Source organism: Pipistrellus hanaki (genome assembly GCF_964339955.1).
Source record: "Pipistrellus hanaki genome assembly, chromosome: 3".
Lineage (NCBI taxonomy): Eukaryota > Metazoa > Chordata > Mammalia > Chiroptera > Vespertilionidae > Pipistrellus > Pipistrellus hanaki.
In genome coordinates, this window is record NC_140505.1 from 20,805,437 (window position 1) to 20,820,209 (window position 14,773).

The 14,773-nt window shown below is 38.4% G+C and overlaps 2 protein-coding genes across 2 annotated transcripts in view; both read left to right on the top strand.

The window, feature by feature from the left end:
* The window catches only part of ADAM9 (ADAM metallopeptidase domain 9), a 91,811-nt gene extending 89,838 nt beyond the window's left edge, over nt 1-1,973 (top strand). Inside the window, exon 22 of the mRNA XM_084879736.1 lies at nt 569-1,973. Within this exon, the coding sequence (XP_084735862.1) occupies nt 569-662 (94 nt within the window). The 3' untranslated portion in view covers nt 663-1,973. The remainder of the gene's footprint in view (nt 1-568) is intronic.
* A 2,944-nt stretch (nt 1,974-4,917) lies between these two features.
* Nucleotides 4,918-14,773, top strand: part of ADAM32 (ADAM metallopeptidase domain 32) — a gene marked incomplete at both ends in the record, with an annotated part of 88,367 nt that continues 78,511 nt past the window's right edge. The window contains 4 exons of the mRNA XM_084876257.1: nt 4,918-5,179; nt 6,495-6,566; nt 7,987-8,069; nt 14,298-14,359. Coding sequence (XP_084732383.1) covers nt 4,918-5,179; nt 6,495-6,566; nt 7,987-8,069; nt 14,298-14,359 — 479 coding nt within the window. The remainder of the gene's footprint in view (nt 5,180-6,494; nt 6,567-7,986; nt 8,070-14,297; nt 14,360-14,773) is intronic.

Consider the following 14,773-nt stretch of genomic DNA (forward strand, 5'->3'; position numbering starts at 1 on the left):
CAAAGGATGTTTCCTCACTTGTTTCCTCACTTGCTTTTTACTATTTGTCTTTGAATTTCATGTGTTTTTCTTTTTATTTATCTATTTATTTATTTATTTATTTATTTATATTGATTTTTAGAGAAAGAGAGAGAAAGAAAGAAAGAGAGAGAGAGAGAGAGAGAGAGACATTGATTTGCTACCTCCTTCTGGTCTCCCACTGGGAATCGAGCCTGCAATCTGGGCATATGCCCTAACTGGGAATCGAACCAGCAACCCTTTGGTGCATGGGACAATGCCCAACCAACTGAGCCCTACGGGCCAGAGATGCACTATTCTTTTTCAAACATAAACCAGAACCTCCACACAACATTGTTGATTATAGAATAGCATTAATTTAATGTAAGCATCCATTTTAGACTATGTTTCAAGATCTTTACCCATGGCATATCAGATTAATAATAGTCTCAGAATAAAATATATTCTTAAGAATGGTTAATAATGTTAAGGATGGTGTTATGTAGGGTTTGAAATGAATTGCCATTTTATTCCATCTAAACAAGTGATTAACTGTTTTTTCTTCTCACAGGCCACCTCCACCCCAACCGAAAGTATCATCTCAGGGAAATTTAATTCCTGTTCGTCCTGCTCCTAAACCTCCTTTATATAGCTCCCTCACTTGATTGTTTTACCTTTTCTTTTGTTGATATCTTCAGGGAAGCTAATAGTTTTTTTTCCTGATATTTTCTTGAAAATCCTTTCCTCCTGCTGCAACTATGAATGAAAATAAAACATCGCAAAACAACTTTGTTAACACAGAAAAACAAAAATTGAATATTGGGAATTGAGAAATATAAGTAGTTTAACAAAGTCAGGGAATTTAAAATAACATTTTCATTTCTATCACTGAATAAGTTGTATTCAGTCATCTGTGAAGTTAATGTCTCTAACATGGATTGTTATTTTGAACATGTTACTGTAATAATCCTCAAATTAACTGTATTGGTTAAATTTTGTCATTATATGCTTAAATGTAATTATGAATTTTGATCTTAGTTATCATTAATATAGTTTCAGGTTGAACATGTGATAATCTAATACCTGTGAAAACTGATTAATTTACTGCCAATAATGTAAATTTTTCATCTTGCACAGACTAATAATCATCATATGCTAGATTCTTGAATAAAAGTTTATTCTGTCTTTGAAAGAATGCACAAATCCCACAATTAAGGTCCATAATATTTTTAAGTACAAAATACAGTAAAGGTCTATATGTGTATATTCACACACAGTCATCTTCCATTTTTACGATCATTCTATAGATAAGGGAATCTATGGATTCTGTGGATAACAGAGTCTATGGATCTATCTATGGATAATTAATATTAGAAAAATTAATTTAATAGAATTCTATTGTGAATCATGTTAAAACATGACATCCTTTTGCAATAGCATTATTTTAATAAAGTATAAACCTTAAGGTACGAAGTATTTAATAGAACTGATCAGATAAATGCTGTTGATTCATGGCTGTATAAAGCAGGAACAATTATATGTTTAATCAATTGAGCTGTTATAAAACCACTTGATAATTTCATGAGCACTTTAAGTGTAAAATCTGAAACTTCAAAGCTTGCTTTTAATATAATTTAGAATGTTTACATTTACTAAAGTGTGCTGGAACATGTCTTTCTTGACACTAATATTTCCAAAGGAATTAGGCTAGAGAAAGGAAGAAAGGTTTTCTTAGATAAGTGCAAAAATGTTACGTGGTGTCTATAAGTTATCACGACTGTTAAAAATGAATTTTTACTATGGAAGAAATGTTATGGATCGTAAAATTTTAAGCACTTAAAAATTTTACATAATCTTTCATAATAAAGTTTAATAATAGGTTTATTAACTGAATTTCATTAGTTTTTCAAAGAAAACTTGGTTTGTGTATATATACATATGCAAATATAACATTTACAATAAATTACTTGAAATTCTGTTTGTGTTGCCTAGTAACTCTCTACTCAACTGTTTATAACCTTACTAGAGGACCAGTGCATGAAAATTCATTTACTGGGGGGGGTGTCCCTCATCCCGGCTTGCCCCCTCTTACAGTCCTCTAGCCTTAAGGGGTGGAAGGAGACCCAGCGATCATGGGAACGCTATGCCCCCAACACACTTCTGCTGCTTTCACTGCTGGCAGTGCAAGCCTCTGCAGGCCCTGGTTACATGACCCTTGGGTCCATCTGAGGTTTGCTTGTGCCTCAGGCGTTGGCTGGGCAGCTGCTATCTGAGGCTTGCCTGCTCCTCTGGCTGGCCCTGGGGGGTTGGGGGGCTGGGGGAACTAGGGGACTCCTGGAGCAGGCATGTGGTGTGGCCGCACCCACCTGGAGGGGGGCCTGGCCATCCCATATGCCTGCTATCCCAGTGGGGCTAAGGGAACTGGGCACCACCAACTTGTGGCTGTGGGTGCTGCTATCTTTGAGGGCATGGCAGGCAATTAGCATATTCCCTCATTGGCTGTGGGCGTCGCCATCATTATGAGGGTGTGATGGTCAATTAGCATATTCCCTTTTTATTAGATAGGATTAATTAAAACTTATAATTATATCATGCTAAACTACTGTACTAGTCAATTTTTTACAGATATTTCACTAATTTTTAGACTTCTTTCAAATTATATACAACTAGAAGTCCGGTGCACGAAATTCATGCACTCAGCCCAGCCTGCACCCTCTCACAGTCCAGGACCCCTCGGTGGATATCCCTCTCAGTTCTGGACCCCTTGCTTCTTACTGCTCACCTACTCACTGCTCCTTAGCACTTGGCTCACTGCTCCTTAATGTTGCCTCAGAGGTAGGAGATGCTCCTGCCATCACCATTACGCTCACCAGCTGTAAGCCCAGCTTCTGGCTGAGCAACACTCCCACTGTGGGAGCGTGCTGACCACCAGGGGGAAGCTCCTGCATTGAGTGTCTGCCCCCTGGTGGTCAGTGTGCACCATAGCAACTGGTCATTCTGGTCATTCTGACTTAACGATCACCTAGGCTTTCATTATAGAGATGTTATTAAAGGAAAAGTTTTGAAGAAGACATATTTCAATTCTCTGAAAATAGTACATTTATTTTAACAATCAGATATACATTAAAAATTATAAAAAATGTCAATGAAGAATCTTCATTTCAATTTAAATCTCTGAATGAATTCATATAAGACTGAAATATTTGTATTTTTCAATCAATGATTTTCTCTCATTGATGTTTCTATATCTATCTCCCTCCCCCTTCCTCTTTGAAATCAATAAAAATATATTAAGAACAAAAACACCGTCTGTGTGACTTGGTGGTTGGGTGTGGACCATAAACCAGGAGGTCCTGTTTCAATTCCCAGTCAGGGTACATACTGAGTTGCATGCTTGATCCCCCTAGGAGACATTGTAATCCAAGGGAATAAGCCAATGTTCATTTAAGAAAGACAGGAAGTCCTGGTGGTAAAAGCATTGTGGGTAGGAGAAACTAGGTGGCAGCCTAGGTTCTGAAAGCAGAAAGTGATGAATACTGTTCTGATGAATTTGGCTAGGATTTTCTACTGGAACATACATACTGTGACTATAGACGAGAATCTTGTCCATTTCATTCCCATCACAGAAGAATTCATAGAACTGAAAAGTTACTAAATAAGAGAATGACATCACATGAATGGGAACCAAGGCCCTGGGGAGAACCAGAGAGATTGGAAAAAAGAGTAGTCTGGTTGCAGAGTGCTTTTGGACAGAAGGTCCAGGAAAACCACACACACACACACACACACACACACACGCACGCGTGAAACAAAAACCCTCGCTCTTCCCAAAGATATCAAAACCTCACTTTTCCTAATCTTGGAATCTTGTTTTGTTTTAGAAACCAATTAGTTTCTTTTTGTTTGCTCTTAAAGAAACCCAGCTTTAGTAAATGTGAATATGTATATTTGCTTTCTTACAGTTTTGTTAAATTTTCATTTTTTTTTTTTAACATTAAACTTTTTGGGGTGACCGTGGTAAATTAGATTATGTAGTTTTTAAGTGTACTCCATGGTACATCATCTGTGTGCCCACCACCCAAAGTCAAACCTTCCCTCACCATCTGTTTGACCTCCTTTGTCCTTTACGACTCGCCCCACTCCTTCCCTCTGGTAACCACCATACTGTTGCCTGTTGTTTATGAGTTTTTGCTTGTTTTACTTGTGTCTTCACTTGTTGCCTTCAGTTTTATATGGTATGAAGGAAGTCATACAATTCTGAACATTTTCTGCCCTTCATTCTGCTGACATTCTCAAAACTCATCCATGCTGTCACGCACGGCCTATTTCATCTTTTCTCAGAGCAGAGCAGTATTCCATGGTACACGTGGACCACATCTTTGCCCGGTCACCTGGAGCACGGTTTGAAATCCAGAAAGTGTGGCCCTTTCCAAGCATCAGAACAGCACAGAGAAAACGGGTCAGTTCTCCCAGTCCATGGACTGGAAGGGACTGTTGTTTGGGGGTTGACCCCCGGGGCGGAAGCGACTGGGCTGGAGAACTAGGAGATTGGGTTTAAGGTCTGGCTGGTCTTAACACGGCGGGCACTTCAATGGGCGTGGCGGCCTCGCGAGATGAGAACGTGGCCCGCTAAGGTGCGAGGAACGTGCAGGGGGAACGTGCGGGGAGAACGTGCGGGGGGGGGGGGGGAGGAGAACGTGCGGCGAAGGGAACGTGCGGGGAGGGAACGTGCGGGGAGAACGTGCGGGGGGGGGGGGCGGGAGAACGTGCTGGTGGGGGGAGGGAGGGGAGAACGTGCGGGGGGGGGGGCGGGAGAACGTGCTGGTGGGGGGAGGGAGGGGAGAACGTGCGGGGAGGGAACGTGCGGGGCGCCAACGGCCGCGTCCTGAGGCCTCAGACCCGCGCAGCGGGAGGAGCAGCATGCTCCGCTCCGTGCTGCTGCTGGCGGGCCTCGGCGCTCTGCTCAGGTGCAGCCCGGGTAAGCCAGGGCGCCGGCCGGTCCCAGCGGAGGAGGGGCCTCCCCTCCTTCTGCCCCCGGGTCCCACCGAGGCCGGACCCACGGAAAACCGGTCCCGGCCGGCCGCCGGCTTCCTTTGCCCTGCCCCCTGGGAGCTGGGCGCGTCCGGCCTTACCAGTGACTCCTGCGAGCGAATGAGCTCAGGACAAACCCCCGACTCTCCGGGTTTGCCTTTGACCTTTCGTGTAGGTCAAACTGCGCCCCCTCCCCTTCCCGACCCTTCCCCCAAAACTCCCCAGAACCCACTTCCGTCGGCTCCCGGAGGCCTTGGCAGACCATCTGTTTCCTCGCTTCCTCCCCCCCCCAAACTCTAATGCCTGTTGCACCCCGTGGCCTGTGGCCCCCTTTCCCCGTGTTTAAAGCCAGGAGCGTTGGGTTGGGGTCTCTGGAGTTCTCTCTTCTGCTCCCCCTCTTCCACTGGTCAAGTTCCTTCTCATTTGAATTCAGGCCCCAGATCATCCAGGATAATCTCCATATTTAAAGGTCCGCTGACTAGCAAACAATTCTCAATTACAGTTTGCCACGCTTTTCTATTGATAGATTTACAGGTTCCTGGGATTAAAACATGGACATTTGGGGGGAGGATAAATTCTCTCCCACAGAGGGTGGTGGTACGCTTAGAGTCTAGGCTGAAGCAGAACCAGAGATGGTCATTTTTCTGTCCTGCCCTGTTTCCCCGAAAATAAAACAGTGTCTTATATTAACTTTTTCTCCCGAAGTTGCGCTAGGCCTTATTTTCAGGGGATGTCTTATCTTTCCATGCGCTAGGTCTTATTTTCGGAGGATGTCTTATTTTCGGGGAAACACGGGTAGGAGTGAAGTCATGTGATTCTTAACGTTTCCAGCCTGACACCTTGCTCGCAGGACATTCTCAGAACCCATCCACGCCGTCACAAACGGCTTTATGTCATCCTTCCTCACAGCTGAGTGGTGTTCCATTGTGCATAGGGACCCCATCTTTACCCAGTCACCTGGTGTGCAGTTTGACATTCAGACAGGAAGGGGGTGGTGGTTGGGATGGTGAAGGTAGACGGCTGTCACTGCCAAATGAAAATGCGAACTTGCTGTGGTGATTCCCTGCTTACTGGGATGGAGAAAACAGCACCTCTCTGTGTCATTAAATAGCAATACCTGTGTTAATTTGCTTCATTAAAGAGACCTTACTTTGAGCAGTGTTTGTTATTTCAGCCATCAACTGGTTAAACTTACAACAGCTGATTCTCTATTAAATCATTTGCACAGATCAAATAAAATACGCACTGCCCTTGTATATTTTAATTCTTTTCATAGTGGGGCTACTTTCTGGATTCAGAAAGACGTTTGGTTTGGTGATGGTGCAAAGATATTTAGAGGTTTTTGTCTGACCCTTCCTACTCTAATAATCCTCATCCTTATTGGTTAGGTAGGCTAGATGGGGACTCCACAAGTTATTGATTATGTCGATTTCTACACACTTGCATAATTGGGCAATTTATGATAGGATTGACTTGTGGACCCATGAGTACAGTCATTGATTTGAACCTAAATTCTGTTAACCACCTGACTGTCTCAGGTAAGCATACATCTTTTGCTGAAGTGAACTACAGTCATATTTTAAGGTCCTCAAAATTTAGGATTAGCTTAGGTCCAGTATTCGTTATTTCACAGGTCTAAATAACTGGGTTTTGTTTTTGTGCATCCAATCTGAGGATTTTTCTTTTAGTTGGTTACTTCATTCTACTTCCATTTATTGATATGACAGATATTTTAATCTGAGTGCTTCTTATTTATGTCATGCATTGTTGATTTCATACTTTTGTTTTAGTAAAAAGTCCTTTACCATAAAAATCTGTAACTTGCTTTACTTTTTGGGTGCCTGTGTATTCTCCTAATTTGTTATACTTTTAATCTGTGTTATATAATAGATTTACTCCTTCATATAGGTAGTTAACTAGTGATTCCTCATTGTGAGTGCTTAGAGAATTTAGTATCTTATTACTTCTTCCTACCGCCTGCTCTCCCTTTTATTACATGACTCTGGTTTTAGTTCTTCTATATCTTTATATCATTAAACAATATGTTTTTGATATACCACTTGATTTTCAACTTTAAGTCACACTTTTTGGACCATGATGCAATAAATTTAAGGAAATAGTATGCACATATGGTGTCCCTGTTTGCTGTACTTTGTGACATTGTATATTTTTTTTTATGTCTACATAATCATGGTTTATAACATTTGCATTTTATTAAATAACCACAATTCCCATAAAGAATTATTTTAATATTTATTCTATATTTAAGTTTATTTAATGCTCTCTACTACTGGACCTCAAATCTGTTGATATCTTTATTGGGAGAAGTTTGTTTGCCTTGAATGACAGGCACATGTGAACTATATTCCTTTGAGATTTTGCTTGTAAATATCTATCTTTCAACTCCATATTTCAATAACAGTTTTGCTGGGTAAAATAATTACTGGTTCCATATTTTTTTCATGAAGATTTAAAAAAGACATTGTTATTCAGTTTTTTAACATTGAAAACTGGTGTAAAATTCACAAGCCAGTCTGCTTTTCTCCCAGTATGCTCAGTATGACTTTTTCAGTATGACTTTTTTCTTTTCTTTTTGCTCATATGCCCATAGAATTATTTGTCTTAGGCAACCAATAACTTTAGTAGAATAGTTTGAATTTTAATTATTATTGGTTTTTATTATAATACTTTCTACTCTATTGTTTCAAATATTTTAGTTCAGGAAAGTTTTCTTGAAGTTTATCTTTGATTATTTTTGCTCTATTTTCTAGGAACAGCAAGTTTTGTGTAAGTTGATACTTTCCCCTGTGCTTTTTATGTTGTCTTAAAACTATTTTGTCTGTTTTTGCATAAGTGAATCTTTGCATATTTGCATAAGTGAATCTTACAAAACAACATCAACAAATATTTAGTTAGGTTTAAGACACAGTTACTAATTGTTTTCTTTTATTTCTTAAGATTTTCAAAATTCATCTCTACAGATTGTAGTTCCAGAGAAAATCCAATCAAATAATACAAGTAATGATTCAGAAGTAGTAAATGTAAGTTGTATTTTTCACAATCAATATTATTATATAATTTATTTTATTTTATTATATACAACCTTACAAAATATGTATATGTGCCTGGTATTACTTCTAATAAGGAATTTAAAGTTTTTATGGTAAAAGCAAATATTTACATTAGGATGTTCTGTTTGCTTAATATTTGTCATTTCCTTATGTCAAACTACTAAAACTTCAAATACAGAAAATAGGGATAGGGCCCTAATCTGATAGCATCTTATCTGACTGATATCTCAATGATTCATTTGAAGAGAATACATTTCTCCAAGAAAGTTATAGAGAATCTCTTTTATTGAGCCTCCTGTCTCAATCTGTATCCCAGCATCTACCAGTTCTCAGACAGAATAAGCCTTTTATTCTGTTATTTTTATAAGAAAGGAAGATAATTTGTCTTCTTCATCAATTTATTTAACAAATATTTATCTAGACCTGTGTGTATAGCTTTATTCTAAGTATCTTAGAAGATTAAAAAAATAAATACAATGAATCGTCTTGCTTATAAATGGTCAATACTTTGATAATACTTTAGTTTTAACACTTTTATTAAGACATAGTTTGCATCCCACAGAATTCACTCTTTGTAAGTGTATACAACTCAGTGGTTATTAGTACATACATAGAATTATGTAAATTTACACTGTCTACTTTTAGAACATTTCAGTTGACATGCTTATTTTCAGTTTTTCCCTGCTTCCATTCTCAGCCCTTGGCAACTGCTGATTTATTTTTGTTTCTATAATTTTGCCTTTTCTGGACATTTCATACATGAAAATATATGATGTGTATGTTTTTCATTGGGCTTCTTTCACTTAGGTTTGTCCGTTTGGTAGCACTGTTCAATAGTTTATTAATTATTATTTACTTTTTATAAAAATTCTCTCTTGAGGATATTTTCCCATTGATTTTTAGAGATAGTGGGAGAGAGAGGGAAAGACATAGAGAAATATTGATGTGAGAAAAACACATCAATAAGTTGCCTCCTGCACTTGCCCTGGCTAGGGTCTCAGGTCGGGGAGGAGCCTGCAACTGAGGTACATGCCCTTGATAGGAATTGAACCCAGGACCCTTTCGTTCACGCAGGCCAATGCTCTGTCCACTGAGCCAAATTGGCTAGGGCATTAATGGTTATTTTTAAATAGATGTGGTTAACATTTGTTTATCCATTTAACACTCGACAGACATTGGATAATTCTGTTATGAACATTTATGTATGGACATATTTTCCTTTCTCTTGGGTAGATTCTTAGGTGTGAAATTGTTTTGTCATATGTTTATGTTTAACATTTAAAGAAACTGCCAAACTGTTTTCCATGGTGGCTATCCAATGTTACTTCTCCCATCAGCTATATTATGAGCATTCTGGTTTTTTTTTTTACTTGTCAGCACTGACATTGGTTCTCATTTTTGGTTAAAGTTATTCTAGTAGATGCGTAGTGTTTTTCATTCTGGCTTCAATATGAATTACCCTAATGTTAAATGAGACTGAGCATCTTACATGAACCCATAAGACATTTATACATCTTCTTTGGTAAAATGTTCATTCAAATTATTTGCCCTTTTAAAATTAGGTTGTTTTCTCTTTACTTCTGAATTCTAAGAATTCCTTATATATATTCTAGATACAGATTCGTTATCTGATAAATGATTTGCAGTTATTTTCTCCCAGTTTATGTCTTGTCTTATTTTCTCAGTTTTCAAAGCACTGACATTGTCCATTTTAATGATATACCATTATCAAATTTCTTTTTATTCATCTTGTTTTGCTGATTGCATTTTAGAACTCTGTTATGGTCAAAATTGTGTCCCCTTCCCCACATTCACATGTGGAAGTCCTGATCCTCAGTGTGACTGCGTTTGGAGATCAGGCCTTTAAGGAGACAAGGTTAAATGAGTTCATAGGCATAGGGCCCTAATCTGATAGGACCTGTGCCTTCTCATCCCCTCCACCTGAACAAAGAAGAAAGAGAGGACACAGCAAGAAAGAAGGTAGCTACTTGGAAGCCATGTAAAGAGCTTTCACCAGAAACTAGCCCTATCTGGCACCTTAATCTTAGACTTCCAGCTTCCAGATAGTGAGAAAGCAAATTTGTGTTGTTTAAGTCTCTCATACTGTGGTATTTTGTTAACGTACAAGAAATACTAAATAAATTTCTTTATGCTGAAAGGAAATAATAAAAGATGACAACTCAAAGAACCAGAACTAGTTAAAAATATATGTTATTACGAAAGATTTTGATTAAATATTTTTAAAATTGTGAATGTTTTTTCTTATTTCTCCTTTTAATTTATTTAAAAGATGCAACAATGGAAAAAGCAATAATTATAATAATTTATAGTTGCATTTATACAAATACAGATGTATTATATAAGAATAGCACAAAGGAAGGTGATAGAGTTCCACTATATAGAAGCATAGTTTTTATATTTTACTGGAATTTTTCATCCTGTTTAATGAAAGCCTAATATGCTAAGTATCTGGTCGGCCAGTTGGCCGTTCAAGCAATCAAAGGGCAATATGCTAATGATATGCTAAGTCTACTCAACTGCTGGCTCTGATGTGCACTGACCACCAAGGGGCAGTCAGCCAGTTGCTATGATGTGCACTGACCACCAGGGGACAGACTCTCCAACTGGTAGGTTAGCTTGCTGCTGGGGTCTGACAGGGACTGAGCAAGACAGACCAGACATGCCCTGTAGCCCTCCCATGGTCCCTCCTGGTCTGGCCAACCTCCTGCATCCCTCTGTGGCCCCAATTATACACCAGTGGGGTCCCTTGGCCTGGCCCATGCCCTTTAGCAATCCAGGACCCCTGGGGGGATGTTGGAGAACTGGTTTCAGCCCAATGGCAGAATGACTGGTCACTGTGTTGCCACTGACCAGCAGGGGGCAGACCTTCAATGAAGAAGCTGCCCCCTGATGGTCAGTGCACTTCCATAGGGGGAGCACTGCTCAGCCAGAAGCTGGGCTCATGGCTGGCGAGCACAGTGATGGTCGTAGGAGCCTTTCCTGCCACTGTGCGTGCTAAGGATGCCCGACTGATGGAGAGTGGGCTTACGCCAGTGGTTGGCAAACAGTTTGCAGACCACGGGCCTAAGCCATCAGTTGGGCATCCCGAAAGGGCTCCGGGCCTGAGAGAGGGTACAGGCGGGGCTGAGTGCACCCCTCACCCTCTGAGTGCACATATTTCATGCACTGGGCCTCTAGTATTAATATAAATTATGCTAACTTAAATGCATATTGTGATACCCACAGCAACTACAAAGAAATGTTTTAAAAATAACAAAATGATGAATGTAAATCCAACCGTATAAATAATTGATCTTAATGTGAATGATCTTAACACCTCAATGAAAAGACAGAGGTAGATTGGGACATTATATAAAATAATTTCCCACTCTATGCTACCCTGTTTCCCCGAAAATAAGACAGTGTCTTATATTAATTTTTTCTCCCAAAGTTGCGCTAGGTCTTATTTTCAGGGGATGTCTTATCTTTCCATGCTCTAGGTCTTATTTTCGGAGGATGTCTTATTTTCGGGGAAACACGGGATCTATGAGAGACACACCTTAGATTCTAATATACAAATAGGTACAAAGTAAATGAATGGAAAAAGATATATACCATGCCAATAGTAACCATAAAAAGGGGCCATATAAATATTAGGTAATACGAGCTTACAGACAATAAACATTACTAAAAAGAGTGACATTTTATACAGATAAATTTGTCAATATATTCAAAAGATATAAAAATTTAAATGTACATATATCTATTAACAAATCCTCAAAATTCATGAAGGGAAAACTAACAATTGAATATAGACACAGACAATTTAATAACCATATTCAGAAATTTCAATATTTCACTCATAATAGTGGATTGACCAACTAGACAAAATCAGCAAACATAAAAGATGTTTGATTAAAACTATTAACTATAAGTTTTCTTTTTTTCCTGTGATCAGCACAGCTAGAGAGAGGATGAGTTCCTGAGTAGGGGTGGCTGGGGATTAAGAAAAGGAAAAAAAGGAGACAGAGATAGTAGGGAAAGCTGGGACCAGGTGGGATGCTACCCTCTGATTGAGGGACAGTGACCCAGAGCTGGTGCAGCATGTTTATTATATATAGCCTGATTCCAGGAAGTTTTAATAGAGTTTAAAACAAAGGAAATCATGTGAAATCATGGTTAAAGATCAATTGTTCATTCTTGTGGCTTCACTGTAATTGTCACTCCTGGCTGAACCTGGATAATTGTGTCCATTCCTTGTGCTTGGCTGAACTTAGATAATGAAACCCATCCCCTGGCACCTGAGCTAAGGGTCAGACTGACAACATACATACCTCTGGCATGGTATGTTTCCAGGATGTGGCTCTGCCCGCACCAGTGGACTCAGCTGACAGTAATCAGAGAAATGCTCATGTGCCTTTTCAGTCACTCTCTACAATTAACCAATACAAACTAGCTGACATAGAGAACACTGCATCCAACAAATGCAGAATCCTTATTCTTTTTAGGTGCATATGAAATATTCTCCATGATAGACAATATTCTAGGTCAAGAAATTAAAAAAAAAATTGAAGCCATAAAAATATGTTTGCTATTGCAATTGAATTAAATTAGAATCAACAACAGAAAGAAATCTAGGAAATTCTCAAATATATGAAAAGTAAACAACAAACTTCTAAATAAATCATGAATCAAGAAAAAAGTCACAAAGGAAGTTTAAAAAATATTTTGAACTGAATGAAAAACACATCATAGCATAAGTTATGGAATTGATACTGTAGAGTACGGCAGCAGCATTATCCCCCAAACCCTAGGCAGTTGCCCTGTCCCTTTCTTACTCCTATGGCCTGGATAGTGGCATTGCCGGAGACACTGGCCCCTGGAAATGAGATCATCCAACCCTCTGAACCAAGGGGGGGAAAGCTACTCCCTAGGCTTGTGATGAGAAAGGAAACCCTTCTGAGGTTTACTGACCTACTGATATTATAACTTATTGCCACCCACGTTTTAACTTTAAAAATAATAGTGATAGAGTTGAAAATAGTACCAAATTTTGTTCAAGAATTTTCTGTTTAAAAATATAGGAAACAAGCCCAGCTGGTGTGGCTCAGGAGGTCACTGTTTGATTCCTGGTCAAGGCACATGCCCAGGTTGCAGGCTAGGTTGTGCAGGAAGTGGGCAATCGGTAATTCTCTCTCCTCATTGATGCTCCTCACTCTCCTCCTCATTTCCTCTCTCTGAAATCAATAACATATTGAAAAAAAAAATAGAAACAGGCAATACATTTTAGAAAAATGGTTGAAATGATTTTTGTACTTTATGGAGTGAGTTTCACTGATGTAGATATAACTTCTTATCCCAATGATGCCAGCTAAGTAGACATTACAAGATAGCACAGATTCTAATAGTGTGTAAATTCCTGTATTTGGCTTGTTTTTTTTTTTTTTTTTTTTTTTTTTTTTTTTTTTTTTTTTTTTTTTTTTGTGTGTGTGTGTGTGTGGAAATAGAATGTATTATATAATAGACAAATGCTAAACATTTTAAAACATAAAACAATGGAATTTTTGTTTTGATGAAAAGCCAGAGTTTACAGCTATTTAGTAAATGGAGAGCAAACACTTCATTTTATTACCCCATAATTCTTAATAAGAAAATCATTAGTAAATCAATATCTATGAACAGGTTAAGGATAAAGCAGACTGGATAATAAACCACCCTTGGGTTCACATACCCTGCATGTAACTCACTCTAAAAGGGTGAGAATGGCCGTAGAGATAACTGAACAGTTAAGATATGGGCACTGAATCTCATTCTAAATCATTTAAATAAGCCCAATGATAATACTCATTTTTGGGAACTGATGGTACCCCAGCTGCCAATTTGTACCACTTTTGAAAAGATCTAGATATGTGAAAAAGGACTGTCCTCCATACAAAGAACCAATTTTACAAACCTACTGGTAAATACTTTTATATAACGGAAACTTCAGGATGCTAGAGAAATACTCATTTAAGAAACCATTAAGCCACCTTTGGTCTTTACATTTTTTTGATATGCCGTTGCAGATTTAAAATCACACACAGTTTGAGATATTTTAATGAATACATTTTAAGCATTGTATGGAGTGAGTAATTGGTGTAAAATTGTTGTTTCTATTTCATTTGTCTTCACTCTCAGTTCTTTTGGATTTTTTTTTAGAAACAGATATCCTATATTATTCCAATAAATGAGAAGCCATATATCATCCACCTTAAGCAAAGGTACATTGTTTTATTCTTTAGTTTTGGATTTCCTTTATTTTTATGAATTTGTTTACTTGTAATAAAAATGGGCTATTTAAAATAATGTTACTACATTTTTAGTTGTCTCATATGAATGGATATTCTTCTGTGAATTAATGAAATTTTTCATGCTAATGCTTCATGAAAGTAGCCTTTTGTTACAAGGGGATTTTGGAACAGAAAAAATAGAGACTCACCTCCTGAACTTTATAAGATCTTAAGTTGGTGGATCCAGCAGGACCTGTATAATCAAGGCAGGATATCAAAATAAGAACTAAGTCTGTAACTGATTATAGTAAGATTTGATCAGGGATTTAGGTCCACCATCATGATATGGAATAAGCTATTTAATACAGAAATTAGATTATACACTGTGGGAACTAGTGAATAGTT